The sequence below is a fragment of the Centruroides sculpturatus genome, unplaced genomic scaffold, assembly GCF_000671375.1.
Source record: "Centruroides sculpturatus isolate CEXI.00-Female unplaced genomic scaffold, Cexi_2.0 scaffold350, whole genome shotgun sequence".
Classification (NCBI taxonomy): Eukaryota; Metazoa; Arthropoda; class Arachnida; order Scorpiones; family Buthidae; genus Centruroides; species Centruroides sculpturatus.
The window spans coordinates 231,178-257,476 of record NW_019384643.1 but is presented as its reverse complement, the minus strand read 5'-3'; the positions used below and the strand labels follow the sequence as shown (position 1 = coordinate 257,476).

The 26,299-nt window shown below is 30.1% G+C and overlaps 1 protein-coding gene across 3 annotated transcripts in view; it reads left to right on the top strand.

Moving 5' to 3' along the window:
* Positions 1 to 24,959, top strand: part of LOC111626056 (cytoplasmic protein NCK2-like) — a 35,438-nt gene extending 10,479 nt beyond the window's left edge. The window contains exons 2-4 of one of the 3 annotated variants that reach the window (XM_023369337.1): positions 961 to 1,099; positions 22,919 to 23,976; positions 24,142 to 24,959. In XM_023369337.1, coding sequence (XP_023225105.1) covers positions 1,090 to 1,099; positions 22,919 to 23,976; positions 24,142 to 24,342 — 1,269 coding nt within the window. In that variant the 5' untranslated portion in view covers positions 961 to 1,089 and the 3' untranslated portion in view covers positions 24,343 to 24,959. Of the gene's footprint in view, positions 1 to 960; positions 1,100 to 15,384; positions 16,222 to 22,918; positions 23,977 to 24,141 lie in introns of those variants that run through there. The other 2 variants (XM_023369339.1, XM_023369338.1) reach the window with 2 other exon arrangements.
* The last annotated feature ends 1,340 nt before the right edge of the window (positions 24,960 to 26,299 follow it).

The following is a 26,299-nucleotide window of genomic DNA, read 5'->3' as shown; positions in this document are numbered from 1 at the left end:
CGGTAATTGGTTCCAAGGCAGTAGTTGGCTTTATTATTATAATGTATCAGGATTTCGTAGAGTTGTTTGATTTTAATTATTGATGATCTTTAAAAATTTGCTGATCTTCCATCTACCTTTCAAACAATAGATAATGTACAGTGTGGAAAATGATTTTAGAATAAAAATATAAATCATTTGAACAATAATTTCCTAATTTTATGAAGGATTAATCACATCAATTTAAATCCAGTTTCTGTTGATTCTTGGGCTGTTACATTCACCCACATGGCTGATGGCTTGCATAAACTTAGCATAGGTAGGTAGGCTGCTGAAGAACTCAATAGCTTACAACCACTAGCAGCACATTATTGTGTAAGCTGCCATACCAATATGGTTATCTCCTTGCAAAACATATGTGAGTCATGTGCAAACCAGTAATACACATGACAATGCTCAATTAAAAAAACTGAACAAGAACAAGCATTAAGTTTTATTCTTCTTTGTCTCATGACTATTCGTTCATTTATTGTAGTATTAGTCTGATGTGTGTGTTTTTCTGTTTCATCCAGTTTTCAACTGCTTGTGAATTTTTTTCTGTTTTTATTATTCTGTGTTTACTTTTAAAGTCAAGTAGAAAGGCACTGGGAATTGGCACAGTATGAAAGATAGAAGAACATTACTAAGAAAGTGCTGCTCCATGTTAACCCATGTGGAGACCTGCATTCCTATTTTTATATAAATTTTGCATGTCATAAAAGAAATACAGTTTATATTCTTCAGAAACATATAATTAGCTAAATATTTATTTTAATATAAAATGTTAATTTTTTCAAATACTTATGTTTAGTTTATTATAGATAATTATAATGTTTTGTATAATTGTATATTAATTTATTGAAGAAAGAAATTTTATCAATATCTGTTATATGAAAATTTAAATATATATAGACTAATATATAAACTCTGTTATTTTTATAGGGAAAAATATTTATGGATAAATAAAATTAGAAGAATAAATATTCACATTTCCTTCTGAATTCTCTATTGTTATAAACATAATCTTCCAATTAATATAACATATTGTGTGATAGGATCCTCCTTTGGGAGATGAGTGGGCGTAAGTATTTAAAAATTAATCTATGTATGATGTAGAGATAATTTAATTTAAATGTAGAAATTTATAAACAGAAAAATGAATGAATTCTAAATAATTCATAGTCATACTTTTTATTAATGGTGTTGGTATAAAAAATTAGTTTTATTATACATTTTCAAAGTTGCCAGTAGCATTAAAGATATTGAATTCTTTATTTGATCAAATGTATTTAAAAATGATATTTATGTTAAAAGGCAGGAAAAATATTGAAATCTGGCAGTACTAAACATAGAATTTACTTATGATTTTATAATTATTGTTATACTATATTCAACGTAATACATCCCATGGATGTATTATGTTGAGTCTAACAACTTAAAATTATTGTGATTACTGAAAAATTAATACAGTAGACTGTTGATAACTCAAACATTCTCAACTTGAAATTGTTAACTGAAATTGTATTTTTTTGTCCTGACTAAATAGACAATGTATTCTGTTTTTTTTTTAGAAGTCAAAGTAGCTTTAAAATTACATTTCACTAATTCAAAATTTAAGATCTGAAGACTTTATTTCATGACTATTTTTGTGTTATTTTGCATTCTGAAGGAGATGGATGATGATATAACAAAGTTAAAGATTAGTATTATATAGAAGTATGCCTTTGATTGCAAAGGCAATGTAAAATGTCAAAATTTTAACATTTTGCACTTATGATCTTATTCTTAAATGTAGATTGTCAATTAAATCTTATCACTTTAAAATTGTTTTTTTTTTTTTTTTTTAATTTTTAGGCTTTGAAAATTTAAAAATGTAACAATTTCAAAATATAATGAAAACATTTGTGATTTGACAATGTGCTGAGTTGTCAACAAATCAAATTTGAGTTAATCTATATATTTAACTCTTCATTTGGAACTAAACATTCATACAATATAAATTTTACTAAAGTTTGAATTGTGCATGTTGACCATTTTCATTCAGAAACAGATAGAGATGGTAAACAAGAGTAAACTAAAGATTTAGTTGTTAGGAGAAAAGGTATGTCATGTACTGTGGAGGAAAGTAAAAAAGAAAGATTCAGAAATTGCAAAAAAAATTGACATTTCATTGAGAACTCTCTCTACATATCTAAAAATCAAGGAGAGGATTTTGAAAAGCTTCAATGAACAAATTCAGACAGAAAAGAAAATAAAGTACAAATGTCATTACTCAGATGCTGAAGTGATTTGTACAGTGTAGAGCAGGGGTTACAAAGTGGTCGATGTCAACCCCTGGGGGTCGATATAACATTATTGGGGGGTTGATGGTAAAATTGAAACTAAAAATCACAAATATAACTATACATAATATGTTTTTGAATATTGTTTCAATGATTTAATAGTACAGCATTTTGCAGATTTAGAAAATATTGATACCCCAGAATGGATAGTAGCACGATTTTCTGCTCAAATTGAAAATGTCAACATCAACTTGCAAGATGAACTTATTGAATTATTAGTTGACCTTGAAGCAAAAAAGTTTTTTAAAAATTTAAATTTGAGTAATTTCTGGACAAATATAAATTTAACCCAAAAATACACAAAACTTTGTGATATGGTAAATCCTTTTTTGCTGGCATTTCCAAGTTCATATATTGTTGAAGTTGATTTCAGCCATGATGATTCCATCTTAACCAAGTAAAGAAATAAGTTGAATGTGGAACTTTGTTGCAGTTTAAGACTAAAACTTACAAATTTTGAAAAAAAATACAGGTATACCTCGCCTTACATCGGTAATTGGTTCCAGGAGAGGCAACTTAAGTCGAAAAACGACATAAGTCAAATTTACTTGTCACTAGGCTAAACCACAAATACCATTCCCAGTTTTGTATTTTATTTATAAATGCATTTTTAATGGTTAATAAGAATCTATTTTTATGATTAATAAGAATCTATTTTAAGCTTACAAACAAATTTTAGTTTTCAATATAGTACAGAAAAAAGTAATCTAAATTTACGAATTCATGTACGTATAGTGCATTCTTGTAAATGTACAGTACATGTTTACAATTTGGCGATGTTTACAATACATCATGGACTTTTTATTTGTGAATGTTTACAATTTGGCAATGTTTACAGTACATTGCGGACTCTTTACTTGTGAATGTGGTTTGCTCTAAGACATTATAAAATAAGATGATTTTGTAAGGTTAAATAACAAATACAGTTATTAAAATTATTTTTCGANTTATTTGTTTTTACTTTTTTATTATTAAGTTTTTATATATGTTTTTACACATATATATTTATATTTTTATTTATTCATAACTTCAAAGACCTGGCTATCAACATTTGAAATATTTATTTTAGAATGTTTTAAAAACTTTTGTTCTGTTTGAATGCAACTGACATTCAATTTGTATTTTTTTCCTATGGTAGGTTGGTAAAGTACAGGGTGCTTATCAGTCAGGGAGTTTAGAAATGTATAGAGGACAGACAACCAGCCTTTCTATTTTATATATATATATATAGTAAATTTTAAATAATTAGAACTCGCATTATCTAAGTTATAACCAAATTTATAGTAATGTACTACTGTGCTGATGACTCATTGGGTCACCTATACTAAGAAGGTGTATAGAATGAGAGATAATTTCAATATTTCACCAAAGTTAACCCATCAGATGATATAAATATAGTTATAAGACAGTAATTGGCAACTTAAAAATGTGATGTCATTCTGTATGACATCACATTTTAAACATGGGAATAACTTGTTAACATTTCCTGATTCAGCAAAAATTCAAAAACATGTTCTGAACAATTTAACTTCAAAAATAAACTTTTATCTAGTCAAACATTAATTTGACCAAATCTTGAAAGTAATCTGCATTCAAAAGAGAAAAAAAACTAAATTTAATAAACAATTAATTACCTGAAACATTTGAATTAACAATCACTTCTAAAAATATTTCCAACACCTATTATTCTGTACTCATTTAATTTAGTAGTAATAAACCAATCCAAAATTTGCCTTAATAAAAATTAAAGAGACTTCTCTTTACAATTCATTTAGTTTTACAAAGTTAAAATATTATTATTAAAAAGCTTCCTCTTCCATTGAAACAATACAGCACAGCAACAGAACAGCAACCACACAACTATAAATTTCCTTTAATCACATTTCTCCATCTCGTGTGAACATTTCAAGCAATAATTAGAAAATCTTTAAAACATTTGCTTCTGAAATGCCTCAAGATGTTACCTATACAATATGCAGCAAATAAGAAAGTGTAGATGACATCAGAGCTCTCTTCTATCTGTCTGAAAAAGCTAGATACTTGTGTGATTGCTTAAAATAGAAGCATTTCTTTTTTATCAACATTTACAATGCAAATTTGATAATTTCCACTCTAAAAGCTATAATAGTTCCAATTTTTATCACCAAATACAGTTTCTAGATTGTAACCTTTGGATCAGAGAATTACTTGAAACTTGAAATTATGATAGATTGTTGTATGAAAGGTGTTGCATGTTATTGAAGATAGATCATTTGAATTTGCTGTGAACCTGCTAGTCATTTTCATTGCATCTAGCAGAGATGCAATGAAAATGACTAACAAAGTTTGGAATGAGGTTGCACAAAGCACCATGGCAAATTGATTTACAAAAGTAAGTTTCAGTCAACTAGCTTAACAATTTTTGAAATTTTGAATAAATTGGAATTTTCATCAGAATCCATCAGCTATAGCAAAGAAAAATGGGAAAATCTCATTACATCGGTGAGTGATGAAAAAGTATTATTTGAAGATTTTTTAACATTGAAAATGGCCTAGCTATCTGCAGACACTTATCTTAAGTCAAAGTCGTTGCTGAAGAAAACAAACAAGCAATGAAGATGAGAAAAAATAAATCTTGTGGACAAATATCATTTTCCTCATGTAGAGAAGCCAGAAAAAAACTGTAGAGACTGTAAAGGGAACTTTCTAGAAATTATATCATTCATAAAGCAGCATGCTTTTGAAGCAGTTGACTATATCAAAAATATTGTTGAGCAACAAAACATTGACAATAAACTTGTACAGACTTTTTCACTAATAGTGTCAATCTTTTGTTATTTTGTGCATATATGTATCCAAAATGTAATGTATTTAAATCTAACTATATTGTTTGTATTGTAATAATTATGATCTCAGTAAAATAATGGTAGTTTTCATAACTCAAAATTCATTAATTGGAAAATTTTTTGTTCCTTCCTCTTCAAGTTACTGAATTTACAGCATTATATATCAAACATAGCAATGTTTAATTATCAGCTCTTATTATATGTTTTAGCCATTTCAACTTTGTAAATAAATTTATTAATTTATTGCAATTGATATTCTTCATTTTAAATATTTAAAAATATATGCAGTAACTTACGGTAGTGTTGTCTAAGTAACTTGTAACATATAATTATCTGGTAATTATCAGTGTTGCTATTTGGATTAGTGATTAAATGCACATTAATAAATACTTTTTCGTATTAAATACTATAAATAATAACTTTTTTAAATTACTATCTTTGAATAATTTTTTTATAATTTATGTTTTCATTATATTTAGATTGACTATTGACAATTTATTGACTCTTATCATAATTAATTAAATTTTTATTTTCACATCATAATGACTGAATAAAAATATAGCATTTTTACATATATACATATATTCTCACTCTGCAGAGTTTATGCAATCTTGATGGGACACCCTGTAACTGTATATATATATATATATGTGTGTGTGTATATNGTAACTATATATATAACCCCTGTAACTATATATACATATATATGTATGTATATATATATATATATAGTTATAGGGGGTGTCCCATCAAGATTGCATAAACTCTGCAGAGTGAGAATCTTTGCTCTGAGTACATAAAAAAATAATCCAAGAACCATATCTATACCTCTACGACCTATAGTTTTCGAGTAAAATACTAAAGAAAAGTATGACATCACATTCAGTGCATAGTAAATAAGCTTTATTGGAAACATGAACACTGGTACTTGCATATGTGCATATGACATTCTGCTTACATAGGAAGATGCTCAAAGTTATCATTGCACGTATCAAGGCATGCATGCATATGCCATAGAATGGCTGACTGCATGCCTTTTGTGAACAATACAATTGCACATTGTATTGTTCACAAAAGTGAAAACAGCATGAAGACAGAAGCAAGTTGCTTTCTGTAGTAACTGGGATTTGATATATCAATTCCTTCAGATGGCTCCATAGGAAGAAATCCAAAGGTGTCAGATCTGGCGATCGTGGTGGCCACACAAGTGGACACAGCAACTTTGGGTATTCCATATCTAACCAATCATATACAGGAGAACAGAAATGCGCCAGTGCTCTATCATGCTGGAACCACAGGCCAATGAGGATATGTCATTGAGGAAACCAGTTAGTGCATCACAGCAAAATACTAAGTATGAATGTCCTGTTAGCCATTTTGGCAGCAGATATGGTCCAAAAATGCAACTGCTCAGTATTCAGGCCACACATTTACAGACCAGTGGACCTGTTGTCTCTGTGGGTGGATTGCATAAGGATTGAACTCTAACCACACATGACTGTAGTGACTGTGGAAGACTACAGAAAGCAACTTGGTTGTTCATCTTCATGCTGCATTCACTTTTGTGCACAACACAATGTGGGATTGTTTGCAGTCAGCCATTCTATGACATGTGCATGCGTGCCTTGATATGTGCAAGTACCGATGTTCATGATTCCAATAAAGCTTATTTTCTGTGCACCGGATGTGATGTCATACTTTTTCTTTCATATTTTTTTCAAATACTATGGGTTGTAGAGGTATGGTTGTTGGGTTATATTTTATATACTCCAAGTGTAGATTCTCACTCTGCAGAGTTTATGCAGTCTTGATGAGACACCTTGTATAGTAAAATCTCTAATCTTGAATCCTATCTATCTCAAACCCTTTCATAAGTCAAACAGGATTGTCAGTCTCAGTGAACACCTATAAGTATAATGTACTATTTTACTACTGAAGTTGAACAAAATTTCACATATCTCTGTGTTCTTTCTCCTTAAATCAAACTAGTCAAACTCAGCAGGTGCTAACTAGCCTAAGTTAATTAAGTTCCACAAATCCTTTTGGCACATTGTTTGATAAAGTACCTTTAATACCAATTGAATAAACAAGCCCAACATCATCATCATTAGAGTTGTCAGTTTAGCAGAAAATTTGCTAAGTCTTAACCTTCCTGTAATGTCAAGTGGATCAACAGTTATATGGTCCTCCTAGCAGAAATATGCAGAGAAGGGACACCATGGTAGCTAAACTTTTTTCTTTTAGTGTTTTGATTTTTAATTTTCGTTGGAGAATATGGATTTTTCTCATAATACATATTTCTATTTGGAGCAGTGTTCTTCATTTGTGGCAACTATCTTGAATTTTGTCTTCAACACTTCTTGATTCAGTCGTTTACATTAACATTATCTATTTGCTAACTGCCTAAATTTTCCTATAGATAATTTTTGTAATGTATTATGTAAAATTTGATTTTTTTAATAAACTCAGTGTAGCCTAGAGAGGTAACTTTGTGATTTAAATTCATGATATTACAGCTTCATATATTGTTCTAATAATGATTCAAATAAACATCATGAACTTAAATATATCATACAGTTGTATCTCTTATTCAATTGTTTTGTATTTTGCATCTGAATAAAAATTTTTCTATTTTTTATATACTTTCACATGTAGAACTCTTCATAACTCAAACTAGCCATTTTTTTTTGGTGCCTTCAAATTCAAGATTTAGAGGTTTTACTATATATATATTACATTCTTACATATGTAGCAAATTTCAATTAAAGGAGAACATAAAATATATCAGATTTCTTACTACTGCAACATGTTTATTTAATACTTTATTGCACTATAATACAATAAAATGATTGATACTTTTTATTCAAATATTTTTAGAATGTAACTATTCTTCTCTGAAAGTTGAAATAATTTGTTATGCTTTTTTGAAAATTGCACTTGTTATAAACCACAGTACTACTGCTAAAACCTTTAGAAATGCAGTATAATTTTAATTTTCAAATGTTTTCGGTTATCTTAAACAACCTTCTTCAAGATTAAAAAGAAACAAATTTCAATTTAAAAAGAAGTCAGACTTCTTTCAAAATTGAAATTTGTTTCTTTAAGATAATCAAAAACATTTGAAAATTAAAATTATACTGCATTTTTAAAGGTTTGAGCAGTAGTACTGTGGTAATAATCTGTTAGATAACTAACTGTGAATTATACTGTTATATTCTATGGATAGCCTATGGGTCATCTATATTTGAAAGATACTGCAGGTTAATGTACCTTACAAATCAATGACCAGTGTGCAAAGAAAAAACAAAATAAAAATTCACCACAAACATTTTTCAAAAATGTTCATGGTAAATTTTCATTTTGTTTTTTCTTTGTACGCTAGTCATTGGTTCATAAGGTACGTTGTTGACTATATTCCGATATTGTGTGTTGTTGTTTAATACTGCAGGTTATGCAATCGGTTAGATTATATGTTGATTTTAAATTCCAGTCATGAGTTAAAATAAAAGAACATTACAGTTCAAACAAATATTAAAATTATTGACTTGTGACAAAATTCTAAAAATAATTTGATGTAAAATCCATCTAATGAATAAAGCGATAATCACAAATACATCACACTAACCTTATTTAGCTTTGCAATTCATTTTTGAAACGTAACATTAATGTTTTTCGTCCACCCTAGGACCTTCTTCAGGTGAAGTTCTATAAATAATTTTTCTGATGTGATCTGAGTTTGATTTAGCTTCTGATTCTCTTCAGATCACACCAGAAAAATTATTTATAGAACATCACCTGAAGAAAGTCCTAAGGTGGACCAAAAACGTTAGTGTTATGTTTCAAAAATTAACTGCAAAGCTATATAAGGTTAGTGCAACGTATTATAATTTGATGTGTTAATAAAATTAAAATATTAATTAAAACAAGCAAAACTTGTGATGAAATCTTCTTTAAAAGGTTACAATATTGTGAACAAAATTAAACAGAAAATGGTTTTAATATTGATTTAAAAAATTTTTTTGCATTTATTTTATTATTATTATTAATGTATTATTAGTGGGCAAAGAAAATTGGCCATAAAATAAAAACAATAAATTGTATATATTTATTTTACATTTGATTTACATAATTGGGACAGTTTATCTGCAATTGAATTATGGGGAGTGTTCAGTTAGTACAGAAGTGGAGCAGATTATATAAAAGTTTTGTATTTGTTCTTGCAATTTTCTATAGGATTATATGCTAGCATGGGTTATCTGCATGAAATTACATTAATTATGATATATAAATTGATCTGTATATATGTAAAAAAGAAATATCTTTCTGTTTTAAGGGGAATTTCATGAATGAATAAATGGGAGCTAACTAATTAGCAGAAACTAATAACTCCCTTGTTAGCTCCTTTCCAAGATAAATGTATCATCTATTAAATGATCTGCCAAATATTGGGCTATAATAAGTCTAATTTAATAATTAGATGTAAATAATTTGACTAGAGATAGGCAGTTATGCTCGTATATCATGATAATTTTAATAATTATAATACAGTAGAGGGTCATTTATCCGAAAGCTGGTTATCCGAAACGTCCGTTATCCGAAAGCATTCCAGTCAGCAAATTTAAATTTTCGCTAGTGCTGTGGCACTGCAATCTTCGGCTATTTCTCGGGCTACTCAAATATTTTACATTTTTGATACTAAATTAACATCTGAAGTATAATTTTTTATTGTTTTTATATTTTTCAATAAATTTATTTTGTTTGTACAAAATAAAAAAATAAATTTTAATGATACAATAGCCATGATTGTTATTATAAAAATTTTCATTAGGCTTAACATCAACGAAAATTCAACGCAAAGCAACGGAGAAAAATTTCAACATGGGATGAATTAATATATTTTTTCGTACATGATTTGTTATCCGAAAAATAAGTTATCCGAACCACCCCAGTCCCCAAGTGATTTGGATAAACGACGCTCTACTGTAAATTAATTATAATTTAGAATTTCTGGAAGAAAAGTATTGGCCTGGAGCAGGACTCAAACCCACATCTACTTACTGTGAGGATGCATTGCCAATTATGCTATTGTTATATCTGAAGTTAATGGCTCTGGGCAAAGATTGGATGGAGGTCTGAGTAGTGTAGTTGTCAGCACATCTACACATTAAGCTAGTAGTTGTGGGTTCAAGTCCATTCCAGACTGATTCTTTTCTTCCAGAACATTAAATTATAATTAATTATAATTATTAAAATTATCATAAGATGGCAGCATAACACCTACCTCTAATCAAATTATTTACATCTAATTATTAAATTTGCCTTATTATAGCCTAATAGTTTGGCAGATTGTTGGCATTATTAAAAATCAGTTTGAGTTGTTTGTGTAGCCAATCATCTTAGGTATAAAGTATAAAAAGAGGTATATGTTGATTTTAATTACAATTAAAAACTTCTCAAACAGCTTTACTTACAGTCACTGAGTGTGTCTTTAGAAAATGTGAAAAAACCTTTGTGCATGACAGATATGTTCATCGGACATCATGCTTTTCCCCGAAACCAACAAAGACAATCAAATATATACTTCACATTAATTCCTACATGGTTATTGTTCCTTGTTTTTTTGTTCAATTCATGCTTTAAGTGATATTAAATGTTTTTTTATTTCTTGAAACCTGATAAATTTCTGATAATTATCTCCTATCTATACAATGCCATTCATAGATCTTTGATAGTTAAAACACACAATGTGATAATTATCAGATTATCAGCACAAAAACCTTTCTCACTAATTTCTAGCCTTATTAACTGGAGTACAAACGTTTTCGGCCTTCTTAATAGGCCTTCCTCGGGTACACTGTGGAGCGTCGGTTAGAAGAAGTTTAAATGCTGCCAATGTTTACCCAGGTATCGTCTTACCAGTGACGTCATCGTCGATGATAGGTATACGATACCGAGGGCGAAAAATACATGCTTTTGGTAAAGAAGGGAGGTGTGCAGATAGGATACTTGCTAAAGTTGGGGAAAAAGATTTAGCAAGTATCTTAGCAAGTATAAACTTTAACTCCCAACTTTAGCAAGTATCCTATCTGCACACCTCCCTTCTTTACCAAAAGCATGTATTTTTCGCCCTCGGTATCGTATACCTATCATCGACGATGACGTCACTGGTAAGACGATACCTGGGTAAACATTGGCAGCATTTAAACTTCTTCTAACCGACGCTCCACAGTGTACCCGAGGAAGGCCTATTAAGAAGGCCGAAAACGTTTGTACTCCAGTTAATAAGGCTAGAAATTAGTGAGAAAGGTTTTTTGTGCTGATAATCTTAGAAATAGTTCTAGCTACATATGCATAGTAGTGTGATAATTATCATTGTAATAAACTGTAAACTCATTACTATAAAGTGAATTTTAATGACAAAATAATTTTATACATATAAAATGATACTCCTAGCTTGACTGTGCAATATTTTGTTTTGTACACATCAGCATTACTTTCTGCCAGTTTTTCAAATTAAAACTAACAATCACACCATTACTAATTCACTTTATTTACTTAATTCAATTCAATTAAGCCAAACTTCTTCCAGATTATATTGGGCTATATTACAGCTATTATTAATAATTAAATGCTAAGTAATTTAGCCTATAGGTAGAAATTAGGTGTCATCTCATTAAATTTAATAATTATACTTAAATTAATATTTTTACATTAATTTAGAAGGTTCTGGAAGAAAAGAATCAGCCCAGAACTTGAACCTGCAACTGCTGCTTACTGTGCTGCTAGTTATGCTATGTATTTGATATGGTTATATCTAAATTAATAGTTCTGAAAATGAAGATTGGACAGAGGTCTGGGTGGCGTAACTGCCAATGCATCTATTATACATGGTAAGAGACAGTTGCAGATTCGAATTCCGCTCTAGTCCAATTCGTTTTTCTGGAACCTTCAAAATTAATTATTAAAATATTAATTTAATTATAATCATTAAATTTGTCAAGAGATGGCACCTAACACCTACCTCTAGATCAAATTACTTAGCGTTTAATTATTAATAGTAGCTGTAAATTATAACCTGATCTAATCTGGCAATCATTTGGTTTTAATATGACTATCAGGATTACATGTGTTTATATTTCAATTATTTAATAAAAAAAATTGTATATAAAATGACTATAACAACATTAATAATAAAGACTATAATTAAAAAATGAATAACTTGAAGATTTATTAACATGTTTTTTTAATATCAGATTTGATCAAACCAGAATTATTGTCTTATTTACTTACCTTGTTTAGTTAGTGTTGGTTATTATTATTAGTTTAGGTGAGCCACAAAGTGATAACAATGAGTGCATTCTACTGTTGTATAGATTAAAAATAAAATCTCATTCAGATTTTGTAATGTAGATTCACTGTAAATATTTATTAATTGATTCTTTCTTAATTGTTAAGATTGTCACATCTTATCATACACACTTATTTGATAAAGTATAATATTTAATGTAATATTAATTTAGTTGTGTTCATCTTTATAAATGTTGAAAGTAACTCTATTTTATATATTATCTTGAGTTTGATCTGTTTTGTTTTGATGTGTTATTTCCTATAAAATAGCAATTTAAAATTTGAGTTTTTTCATACCTGATTATTAATTTTCCTTAATTAATATAGCCCAATAGAAAATCCTGCAGATTATTTGAAACAGAATAGGTATTTTTCATATCTCTAAAATATAGAAATATACAAAATAAATTTTAATAATATTTAAAAATAAAGGAAATATGAAAATTTTCATTGATGTTTAAAAAAGTCAATCTAAGTTCTACATATTTTTCCAGCAGTGGAGTAGATGATTTATGAAAATTTTTGACTTCTTCACTGGTCTGCTTCAGGTCTTATTTTTAAAAAATTGAATGCCTTGATGTTCTAAAACATATAAAGTAGCAGCCTTTAGACTGTTAGTCAAGAGAGCATTCACACATTGTTCTAACATAAATGACTCCTAGACACTTAAAAGGTATAGCAATAGCTCATGGGTATTCCAAAAAACTTGTTCAGAAACTAGCAAATATATATATTACTGTAAAATACAGGGCCAAGGGAACAGTATGGAAAACACAGCTTAATCTTCAATTAAGCATGTAATAGTGGACAGTACTGCCATTAGTGCCAGGCAAGTGGGACACTTTCCCAGCGCTCTGCTCTTAAGGAATTTATTTATTTATTTATTTATTTTTTAACACTATCCTGCCTTTTTACAGTAATTTGGGCATATTGCTCCTTAGGAAATACATTGAACTGCAATAATCTCTGTACCATATTTAGGCATTTATAGCAGAGAAAATGGCAATAATTTTAAAAGAACTTAACATTAAAGTATTTAATAATATTAATAATATAAGTTAGTGTGCAAATTGTTAATTTTTTTGCACACCTTTTACTTATTTATTATAGATAAGTTTAGTAACATCACTATTAAAGAATATTATTGGTTTCTTAAAATCAAAATTAGTAGGAAATGAAATTTGTGCAAAATGCAACATTCCTCTAGTATTTAAAGAAGCCAAATCAAGAAAACAAAAACATTTATTTGATTATAAAGAAATGAATAAATGTACAGTATAAATACTCCTGAAAGAATTTTTTTTTGCAATAGAAGATGGAGGAATAATCTTTGTAGAAGAAAGATTAAATAAATGGAAGAATACATTGCCATTTATGGTTTCCTTTACAATATTGCTATATTAGAAAGCAATGAACAAGGATGATCTTAAGAAGCATTGTATGGATTTAGATGTTAGCAGTGAGGAATAGTGATAATTGGGGTATAAATGATGGTGATTTATATAATGAAACTAAAACATTTTATGCCATGTGCTGCAATGATATAACTAATGTGGCTTCGTTACAATGTATAAATATGCTGTTAAAACTGCATGATTTCTTCTCAAATCTAACTGTTGTAATTAGAACACAAAATATGTGAAAAATTAGATTTTGACAATATAATTAAGGATTTTACTGAAATCAGAGCATGTAGAATAATTTTTGTGATATAATTATTTTTTAGTAATATTTTTCCTAAATTTTATTTCTGAATTTTTTACAACTTAGATACATTATATAATTTAAAAATTACAATCTATACACTACTAAAACACTGAAATTAGTTGGTTGGTTGTAATTAAATACAGAAAAAAATGGTGAAAAATACTGCCACATTTTTAAGAATCCCATATCTGAAACAAAATGAAACAAGTTTGATTAAAACTGAGGGACAGATTACTGGGTTTTTGTCATTTTTTTTTTTTTCCTGCTGACAATGTCATTCCATGTGACATCACTTTTTAAAGTTACTGATTACATTCTTTTTAAATTTACGTCACTCTGCTGACAGAATGTTTCCATAGAACACTTTTTATTTTGTATATGTCAGATTTGACAAAATGGCCATACTACCCAAGGAAGGCCCTGAACAAGGCAAAAACATTTGCACAAAATCAAGTGCTGGAGTAAGTACCAAGGTTTCTGTGCAAATTATTGATAGATAATGCAAGTTCTAATTATTTAAAATTTATTATTTAATATATAAAATAGAACGACCCTCTGTCCATCCTTTATACACTTCTAAGCCTGTGACCAATACACAGTCATATTTTGCTGATCTTCCTCAGGAAAAAATACAAATTGAATGTCAGTTGTATTTGAATAGAACGAAAATTTTAAAAACATTCTAAAATAAATATTTTGAATGTCAATTGCCAAACCTTTGAAGAATAAATGAAAATATAAAGACATGCATCAAAACAAATAAAAATAAAACGCCAAGTACAAATAATAATATACGAGGACAAGTGTTTATTTTATCCCTAATGCATAATCTGTGAGTTCATATAATGTCACTTCATGTATATTTCAAAAAGGCTCTCTAAGCAATGAGTTACCGTGTCAGCTCTCACCTTGCCCCATGTGACCCAGTTTGGAGTTTGAGGTTTATTTCCATGGATGTATGTATCCATAAAATGGTACTGTTATGTATTAGTGTCTTCTAACTTATGTAAATTTTAAGTAGTAAGTGACCCAGTGGGTCACTTACTACTTAAAATTTGACCTAGTGTAGTTTTATTATTGTATTTTTTGTATATCTAGATTAAAGAAATATCTTTGTTTTAAATTTATTTTTTAAAAATAAAACTGTTGTAGAAATTATATAATGTGTATTTTTGAAGGGGCTCCACATTTCAAAATTGACCAGGGCCCTGTGGTTGCTAGCAATGGCCCTGGTAGTAGACTACTACCCTCTACTGAGATTCATTTTTAGGGAAATTGACAAATATTTGTGGGTAAGCATTAGTTACAAATGTGATTAGTCAGTAAATAGATTATTACAGCACAATAAAGATCAGTTAGATATCCAAAGAATACAGGCATTTAATGTGTCCACATCTATGATAATAGCTTTAAACGTACAATAGTATGCATAGGAACCACAAGCCAATCACTTTTAGGTGTGATTAAAAGATCATAGATATAATATCAAACACAACAAACAAGTCATGACATTAGTCTTTTAAGCCACAAAGTCTGAAGTGACAGTGAACCTAGAGGAAACTAAAGTAATCAGTCTTTGATGAAAAACATACCAGAATTGTAGTAATCCTGAAGACTTATAAAGCATCCAAAGACAGAAATTGTGTCAATGCAAAAGATTGTGAGATGTCATCTGCATTGCAAATATTTTATGATAAGTGGGGAGAATAAAGCCAAAATATAAAAGCTATATAATTTTATAGACCTCACTAAGAAATTGGTGTCGACCAATAGTGATTTTTGATTTTAATTTTGGAACATATTAAGGCAATTACATAATTTAAAAAGATTCCAATACATTTTAGAACAAGTCATTCCATTTTTTTTAATAAGAAGTTCCAGTTAGATCTGAAGCTGACTAGTGAACATAGTTGAAAACATTTGTAAATCATCTACTCTACTTCTGGAAAAGTACTTGGATTAACCTTTTCTTGAACATAGATGTAAGTTCCAGCTTTTGGAAATTGTCATTTAAAATTTTCATAATTTTCTGATGCTGCAGATGGTCTGAAGAGGGTACAAATGTTTCATACTGAATATAGTATTTAATAACCCCAAAAAGCAGTTTCTTGGATTAATTTAATGTATTTTGGTGTCAAGTTTTATTGCATTACCAGACAAGATAAGGTTTTATGAAAGTATAGTTGGAACAAAGTATTTTTATTTGAATTGCTTTATTCTTAGTCTTTAAACAGTGTTATAAAATATACTTTCACACAAAAACCTTCGTAACTCCAGTGATACTTGCTTCATACATCAGCGAACGTTTTCGACCCCATCCGGGTCTTCATCAGGCTATGTTTATGAGGAATTCGAATATGTATGGAACAGAACATTAAAACGAACTTTAAGCGATTCAAAATTTCGAAAAACAAACTTAAGAATAAACACGGAAAGTTGCGCACGCGCAACCACTCATTTGCGAAACGGTGAACACAACCAAAGTAGGAAACACAACAAATCAGTTACGGGGGTGGTTNAAAAAAAAAAAAAAAAAAAAAAAAAAAAAAAAAAAAAAAAAAAAAAAAAAAAAAAAAAAAAAAAAAAAAAAAAAAAAAAAAAAAAAAAAAAAAAAAAAAAAAAAAAAAAAAAAAAAAAAAAAAAAAAAAAAAAAAAAAAAAAAAAAAAAAAAAAAAAAAAAAAAAAAAAAAAAAAAAAAAAAAAAAAAAAAAAAAAAAAAAAAAAAAAAAAAAAAAAAAAAAAAAAAAAAAAAAAAAAAAAAAAAAAAAAAAAAAAAAAAAAAAAAAAAAAAAAAAAAAAAAAAAAAAAAAAAAAAAAAAAAAAAAAAAAAAAAAAAAAAAAAAAAAAAAAAAAAAAAAAAAAAAAAAAAAAAAAAAAAAAAAAAAAAAAAAAAAAAAAAAAAAAAAAAAAAAAAAAAAAAAAAAAAAAAAAAAAAAAAAAAAAAAAAAAAAAAAAAAAAAAAAAAAAAAAAAAAAAAAAAAAAAAAAAAAAAAAAAAAAAAAAAAAAAAAAAAAAAAAAAAAAAAAAAAAAAAAAAAAAAAAAAAAAAAAAAAAAAAAAAAAAAAAAAAAAAAAAAAAAAAAAAAAAAAAAAAAAAAAAAAAAAAAAAAAAAAAAAAAAAAAAAAAAAAAAAAAAAAAAAAAAAAAAAAAAAAAAAAAAAAAAAAAAAAAAAAAAAAAAAAAAAAAAAAAAAAAAAAAAAAAAAAAAAAAAAAAAACTGCCACGGAAGACATGCTTACATATATTGTAAGATATTGTAAAAATACTGTAAAAATAATATATGTACTGTAATTGTAATTTCAATTATTTAATGTTTTTCTATGTTAATTTAACTGGCTATGCAAAGCGGTGCCAGACATGTAATACTTCGGCATTACGTAAATAAAAGAGTTGTTGTGTGTGTGTTTTCCAAATGATAATAATATCATCAACATATCTCCTGTACAGGAGGATGTTGGAAATATACACGGGGATGATTTGATGTTCCAGTCTCCTGATCACCAGCTCACATAAATCGCCCGAGAGAGGGCTCCCCATGGGGACGCCCCGCTTTTGGAGGTAAATTTTGTTATTAAAACAGAAGAAGGACGAGTAACACAATATGTGCGCTAACTCCAAGATGTGTTTTCGATGCGCGGAAGCGCCGGTGTAGGTGAGTAATAAATCCCGGAACCCGCAGAAGCACGGCTGGATTTTGATCGACGGATATAAAGAAACAAAATCAAGAACCGTGATACAAGTAGAGTTGGTTATGCTAATATTCCTCAAGGTTTCAATGAGCTCGACCGTGTTCTTGATAGCCCACGGATAATTGTTTATCCTGTCTCGTATGTGTTTGTGTATCGCAGTTTCTAATGCCCTAGTAGGCGATCTAGCCTTATCAAGGACCGGCCTAAGAGCCGGTGGATCTTTATGGGTTTTGGCAAAGGCGAAAAGCCTAGGTGTGTCGGGAGACGCCACCACTGCCCTATTGAACCCCCATTCTCTAGCAAACCTTGTTTGTGTGAACCGTTTTATGCGTGCCTGTAACCTATTGACGTATCCATCATCAGTTTCTTCACAGTCAGTGTCCTTGATGTATCCTTGCATCATAGAAACATACGTGTTTTTCTTCATTAAGACCAGAGACTTGGTTTTGTCCGCTCTGATGACCACAATGTTTTGCTCAGATAACCATTTCTTAGATTTACGTATTAGATTCCAGAACCGGTCACGACGCTTCCGATTGTTGGTTTCGCAAATCTTGATAGTAGTCTTCCACCTGTAATATTCTTTGTGGACGTCCGGCAACCCTGTGATGAGATGTTCCACGTCGGGCATTACTTTTTCCGGTTGTATGACACATTCCCCAGGGGCATACATGGGGCCATGCTCCAGCGCACGGACGAGATACGTTGGAGGGGAAATGTTGTCCCAACATAACAACGAGAATTTATGTAAAGGTACATTGGGCCTCTGTTTACCCAAGATCCACTCCAGTTTTTTATGATATCGTTCGTAAAGGCCTTTTTGAAGAATTTCCTGGTAGACGGCCACCCTCCTGTTGAGTTCTTGTAAGATAGCAGGATTTTCCTGATGTAGCAGATTCTCCAGGTTAATCAAGTTATTGAGTTTAGAGAACACCGTTCTTCGGACCGATCGTATCGCTTTCCTTAAGCATAATGCACGTAGCTTCGGCAGTAGAGAATCGCATCCACTCGGAAGTCGAATCCGATAAATAGACATAGGGAATACCTTTTTGTTCCTACACTCCAGAAGAAATTCCAGTTTAGTCTTAGCCCTAGTTAGGGCTAACACCAACTTCTTGTACGAATTAGCCGGCATAGCTTGTTACATAAGAAAATAAACTATTCTTACACACCAGAGGAAAATATACTTTCACACAAAAACCTTCGTAACTCCAGTGATACTTGCTTCATACATCAGCGAACGTTTTCGACCCCATCCGGGTCTTCATCAGGCTATGTTTATGAGGAATTCGAATGTGTAGGGAACAGAACATTAAAACGAACTTTAAGCGATTCAAAATTTCGAAAAACAAACTTAAGAATAAACACGGAAAGTTGCGCACGCGCAACCACTCATTTGCGAAACGGTGAACACAACCAAAGTAGGAAACACAACAAATCAGTTACGGGGGTGGTTTCCCTCATAACAAAACTTCCACGCGCCCGATATCCCGACTGCATCCCTGGAATTAATACACGTGCCGCGTAAACCTGCTTTATATATTTCCAGAGTCTCCATGGCCCTCAGTTGATCCGTACGATGAGAGATCCTGATCATACGGGCCCTTTGTAAGTCAGCCGTGATTCCCGGTTCCGTGGCAACCCTTGATAGGGCGGTGGTGTGTTTTTTATTGTCAATATCGTATTTATGCTCCCGAAGCCGTTTGTGAAGGGAGCGTTTGGTTGATCCCACATAAACCAAACGGTTGTTAAATCTGTCATCCCACATGGGGACGGTATACACCCCCGGTGCGTGTTTCAAGTCAATTGCATCTTTTCCGTTGCGAAGCAAGTTGTAAACGGATCTAGGCCTACTGTACGCTATCTTAGTCCTGGTGANCAACTTTCCGTGTTTATTCTTAAGTTTGTTTTTCGAAATTTTGAATCGCTTAAAGTTCGTTTTAATGTTCTGTTCCATACACATTCGAATTCCTCATAAACATAGCCTGATGAAGACCCGGATGGGGTCGAAAACGTTCGCTGATGTATGAAGCAAGTATCACTGGAGTTACGAAGGTTTTTGTGTGAAAGTATATTTTCCTCTGGTGTGTAAGAATAGTTTATTTTCCTAGTGTTATAAAAGTTTGAAAGAGATTTTAAAGTTATTTAAAAATGATTCAAATAAAATGTCTAAGTTGTTATATATATTTTATCTTCCAAATACATTAAAAATTATTGTAATTATTTACTGTTATGTTTTTAAATGTTAAAAATTATAAATATAAATATTTTCATTTAATAAAAACACACCAGTATTCCCAACAATATTTAATATAGTGTGTGTTTTTGTTTGTATAAATTGGACATGTACAATATATAACCTATTAAAGAGCAGAACACCAAATTTGAATTTTTAAACAGCCAAGGTTTGGTCACATGCCTTACAAAGAGAATGTATAGGGTTGAAATGAAAGTTTGTTCAGGTATTTACATAATTGCTTATTTGTGTTGCCTCTGTTCTGTTTATCAAGTTTTAACTTGTTTAGGTGGGCATTACATATATTTGCATATTTAATACAGAAGTCTAGTTACAGTTATTTTTTAAAATTCCATTATCTTTTAAGAAAAAAAAAACACATTAAAATGGAAGATAAGAAGGTGCATTTTCAACATTTCATGTTCTATTATTCCCGAAAAGGAAAAAATGCAACAAAAACTTGAAAGAAAGTGCTGTATATGGGAAGGATCCAGTTACTGAAAGTAGTTACTGGAGTTATAATATACTCCGTGTTCCATAAATTTAACAACATATCCCCTTTAATCTCTGCCACAGCATACTATCTGCAGCACTACATCAATACAGCTATAGCCCCTTTAATTAGAAGGTTCTTTCTGTTGCCTTCCACACAAACCACTATCAATGTTGAACTTACTGCCATTCGCTCAGCAGTAAAAGCGGCAGGTTATACTAATTCCAAATATATCCTGAACAAAGTTAAAAGATCTCTCTTTCCCGCCACCACTTTACACATCCCAAAGGAATGCACAATTGTCCGTCCCTCATTACCGTTCTGTGGCCACATCACTGCCTGCATTTGCCATACTTTTAGACAATGCGCTATTTCTGCCAGTCACTCTGTGACCAAATCTCAGGAGGCTGCTATGCAATGACAGGGATGCTACTTCCATACTAGAGGTCTGGGATATACTCTCCCATTGGAAAACACAATATTTCGTATTCACACCCACTACATAGGAGTGACAACCAGAATGTTATCTTGCTGTATCTCCGAACACCAACATTCCATCAGGGCAGGCAGGTGTGACACTGAGCTAGCAAGGATGTTGTTACAACACCAACACACCCTGCTATGGCACCGTGTGGTGATGCTCAGGTATTGCAATCAGAGGAACCTGGTGTGTGTTTGGGAGGCCCTCCTTACCATTTTACTAAATCCGTGCAACTCCCCATGCTTGAGTTGCCTGCTGTGTGGGTCAGCTTGTATAAAAGATTAAAACATCGTCTCCAGTTCTAAAAAACTAATACTGTTAGTTTTAATTAAAAATCTTTGTTCGAAAAAATTTTATTTGAGATTGTGTCTGCCTGAGGACAACATTTTATAGCAGTCGAAAGCACTTGCAAATATAGTGATATTTATACGTAATTAACACCTATGTGATAATATGTTTTCTTGTTTAGCCAAAGATCAGCATGAAATCCAACCCTTGAATTCAATAATGTAGTTACTGATCAAACATGCTAGAAATGGTATACAAAATTTAGGACAGGAGATTTTTCTCTTGAGGATGTCCCTTGGTCATGATGGCTCTCATCCATAGATGAATCCGTAGTGGCTTTAATCCAAAATGATCAGCATAGGATAACACAAGAGATAGCAGACACCTTTAAAATATCTCAAACATCTGTTGTCAGATATTTAACTAGCCTCAGATACACTTTCCTTTATGATGATTGGTTCCCCATCAGTTAATTGAATGAAACCTTATTGAGCATGTTTCTGTTTGTGATTCACTTTTAAAATGCAATGAAGATGATCCATTTTTAAAGCAATTAATAACAGGTGATGAAAAATGGATTGTTTACAACAATATTTAATGCAAGAGATCTTGGAGTAAGTGATCCTTCAGTAACACTGGTTTGCATCCCAGAAAAGTAATGATTTCAGTTTGGTGGGATTGGAAAAGGGTTGTTTATTATGAGCTTTTATTTAGCAAGAAAACAATTAATTCCAATAAATATTGTCTCCAACTGGATGAACTGAAGGCTGCAGTGTTTGAAAAATATCCAGAACTTGCAAATTGATGGGGAGTGGTATTCCATCATAATAATGCAAGGCCACACATATCATTGAACATGTGCCAAAAACTTCTAGACTTTGTCTGGAATGTTTTGTCACCCTGCATATTCTCTGGATATTGGCTCCCTCAGATTATCATTTTTTTCATTCATTGCAGAATAATTTAAATGATATAGAATTTCAATCTTTAGAAAGTATCAAAAGTCACATTGATAATTTCTCAATCAGAAGCCCATCAAATTCTACACAGATGGAATTATGAAACTACCCATCAGATGGCATAACATTATTGAACAGAAGGGTGAATACATTGTGGATTAAAGGTTTTTATTTATTCCAAAATAGTATATTTTATTTCTCTCTAAAACTGAACAAACTTTAGGTTCAACTCTACATATCATAGAAATAAGTGAATAAAAGTTACATAATTAATAAGTTTATTAATCAGAATAAGAATACTTTGGTTAATAAACTTGAATCAAATTATTCTTATTTTGATTAATAAACTTGAGCGCACACATATAGTTCAAACCATGTTCTCCACACCATTGACAATTGCCCAATTCCTTGAAGTTGATTAAATATTTTTGGTGTTTGTTTAACTGGTTTGGTGTACTGATATATTAATAATAATTTCCAACTATTAAGATGTTTAATATATGTTTTCATTAATTTTTTTAAATTTTTATGTAGGGAAAAGTGGTGAAGAAATTTACGTTATTGCAAAATATGATTATTCAGCCCAAGGCAGTCAAGAATTGGATATACGTAAAAGTGAAAGATTAGTACTACTTGATGACAGTAAGCATTGGTGGAAGGTCCAAAATTCTAAAAATCAGTCTGGATTTGTACCCTCCAACTATGTGAAGCGGGAAAAACCTTCTATATTTGATAGTATAAGAAGGAAAGTAAAAAAGAAAAATGAAGTCAAGATGTCGCCCACTGCCTCTCCTGTTACTACAAAAGAAGTTGATGTTAATGTCAATTCTCCAAATAATACTTCTCCTAAAAATCACAGTTATTCACATGTAGCAGCACTTGTAAAATATAATTATGATGCTCAGCAGTCAGATGAAGTTTCATTAGTGAAAGGAACTAAGGTTTTAGTAATGGAGAAATCTAGTGATGGATGGTGGAAAGGTGAATATAATGGTTGTATTGGATGGTTTCCATCTAATTATGTTCAGGAAGAACAAGATGATTTAAATGAAGGTAGTCACAATTATACACCAGCAGATTCTGCTTGTAGCACGTTGCAGGGCAGCTATTGTCTAGATGTGGTAGTAGCATTATATTCATTTACATCCCAAAATGAAGAAGAACTGAGTTTCCAAAAAAGTGAACATTTAGAGATCATCGATCGGCCTGCCAATGATCCAGATTGGTGGAAAGCACGCAATCATATGGGTGAAATAGGCCTAATACCAAAGAATTATGTTCAGGTTATAACACGGGATATCGACGGAACAGAATCTTCAGGTTCAAATTCCTCTAAGAAAGGGTTTGGAAAATGTAATTTTTCTGATAGGGCAGATTTAAATAGTCTACAGAAAGATTTAGCTAACTTATCATTAGGTGCCAGCAGTAGCTCACCTATGGTGAAATTAAAGATGGGTACTGGAAATATTACCAAACCTGATCTTAGTGGTAAGACATGGTATTATGGAAATATAACTCGCAGTCAGTGTGATCAAATGCTTACTGAATTGGCAGAAGATGGAGATTTTGTTGTTCGTGATAGTGAAACTAATGTAAGTATTAAAGTTCTACCATTATTAAATACATAGTAATATTATATGAATTTACTTGTATAAAAGAAATTAAACAAGCAAATTATATAAATGCAGTTATAATAATTATTTATAAAAAAATTGAGAAAATAAGAAACTGTATTTTTAAAATTTTGTTACTTTCAGGTTGGAGATTATTCTGTGTCATTAAAAGCTACTACAAAAAACAAGCATTTCCGCGTTCATGTTGAAGATGGAGTATTCTGTATTGGGCAGCGCAGGTTTAACACATTGGATGAACTGGTTGAACATTATAAAAGAGCTCCTATTTACACCAGTCCTAGAGGAGAGAAATTGTATCTAGTAAAGCCTTTTCAAAGACCATGAGTAGTGTGAAATGTTAGTGATAATTGTAGTAACTGCATATTCAGCTACTAGTTCATGCACAACTATTATCTCCATCATGTGGTATAAATACTCAGCTTCAGAACTGATTTAAGAGAGACTGCTTATCTTAATTGTTTGTCTGCATGTTAATACAGTCTATTGTATATAAATATCTTTATCAAAGAAAAAAAATGGCAATTTAATGGTGCTGGAAAAATATTTGTCAATAGACATCTTTCATTTACAGAAAATGCACCATTTGATAAAAGTGCATTTTTATGGTGTAATAATGAAAACAAGAATTGCAAGTTAGTATATAAGCTGCTGTGATGGATCATTAATGCATTGATAAGTAATAGAGGCAACTTTAAAAATGGTTTCGAAAGAATTTATTTATTGATTTTGATACTTTTAGTAAAAAGTTCTTTTCTGCTAATGATAGATGTTTTAAATTTATCATTAATGAAAATTTATTGCAGCTATTTTTATGATTCTTCCCACTTTTACCTTACATTGTAAATTAATTTGTAAATATTTCAACTATTCATCAGTCCTTTCTGATTATATCATTTAGAAAATTCCTGTTACTATTAAATATTATAGTTTTATTAATTGATGACGGCNAGTCAGTCTGTTAAATTGAGAGCCTATTGTAATAAAAAGAAAATACACTACTTCTATTTAAATATTTTAAGATTTCTTAGTTTAAATAGTCAAAACTTACATTAAAAATTTTATTTAATTTAATAGAACTTTGTTCTTTTAAAATAATAATAATAATAATTTACAAACTTTTTGAAGTAATCAATGCATGTTTAAATGTATGAAATTGATGGAATGATAACATTTTTAACCTGGTTAATGGTCAGACATGAAGAGAGAAAAGTGGAAAACCAGTATCGGTTAGGAAGGAAGATGGAATACAATAAACAAAGAAAGGGAGATAAACTACAATTATGGTTGTTTATACAAAAGACTAATGCAATATTAATAGATAGGGAGTCCGTCCTTGTTGTTTAAAAATGAATTTGTAACTGCCATTGTCATAGTCCATATCCCTTACTTTGTTCTGTCCCATTACGACACTCTTGGATTGAAATTTTCAAAAGGTGTCATAGATTCCTCCCAAAAGAATCTTGTATCATTAATAATAATTTGTTTAAATACTAAATAAATTGACAGTCATTTGGTTTTATCTAAAAATCTGGTTTATAAGTTGATGTTTATGTACAAGTATATAAAAATTGTTTGGTTTATAATGTGGAAAAATGTCTTCATGGATGGAAGATTTTTATTTGTATAAAGGTATAAAATAAAAAGTCAGGAAATAGTGATTTTGAGAGAGACTTTGCAGCTATTCTCCTTAATTAAGAAGAATACGAGCATTTAAATTTAATTCTATTCTCTCCTCTTGTATAAATACAGAAGTGCCAACATTTTGTAAAGTTAAGATGATGTAAGTTTAAAAACATCAAGAATCACTGCTCTAGTGGTAAATTTCAGAATTTTCTGGGAAGTTCATTGTTTATGTGGACACTGTTCATTTTGTTTTTATTTTTAAGATTATAATAGTTTTAACATATATCTGCTAGTCTACTTAATAGTCAATGAAAAAATGACAGGATGTAAATAATATATTGAGAAATTATAATAAATGCTCAAAAATGATATTTATGGATTTGCAACATGTGTCAAAGTGAACTACAAGAAATTTATAGAACTGAAGAATGGCTTGATTTAGTAATCACTGTAATATTTTTAAAGAGGTTTGTAAGTCATTTCTTTGAATATTTTTAAGTTAAATTTGTTGCACAAAGTAGTAGTAATTTTCTTTACTTTTTCATCTTGACTAGTATATGTATGTATTTATTTATTTAACCAATGAATTTATCAGGTTAATATAGTACACTAGAAGTTTTTAAATCATTATTACTGCTACAAAATTAAAAAATCAGTG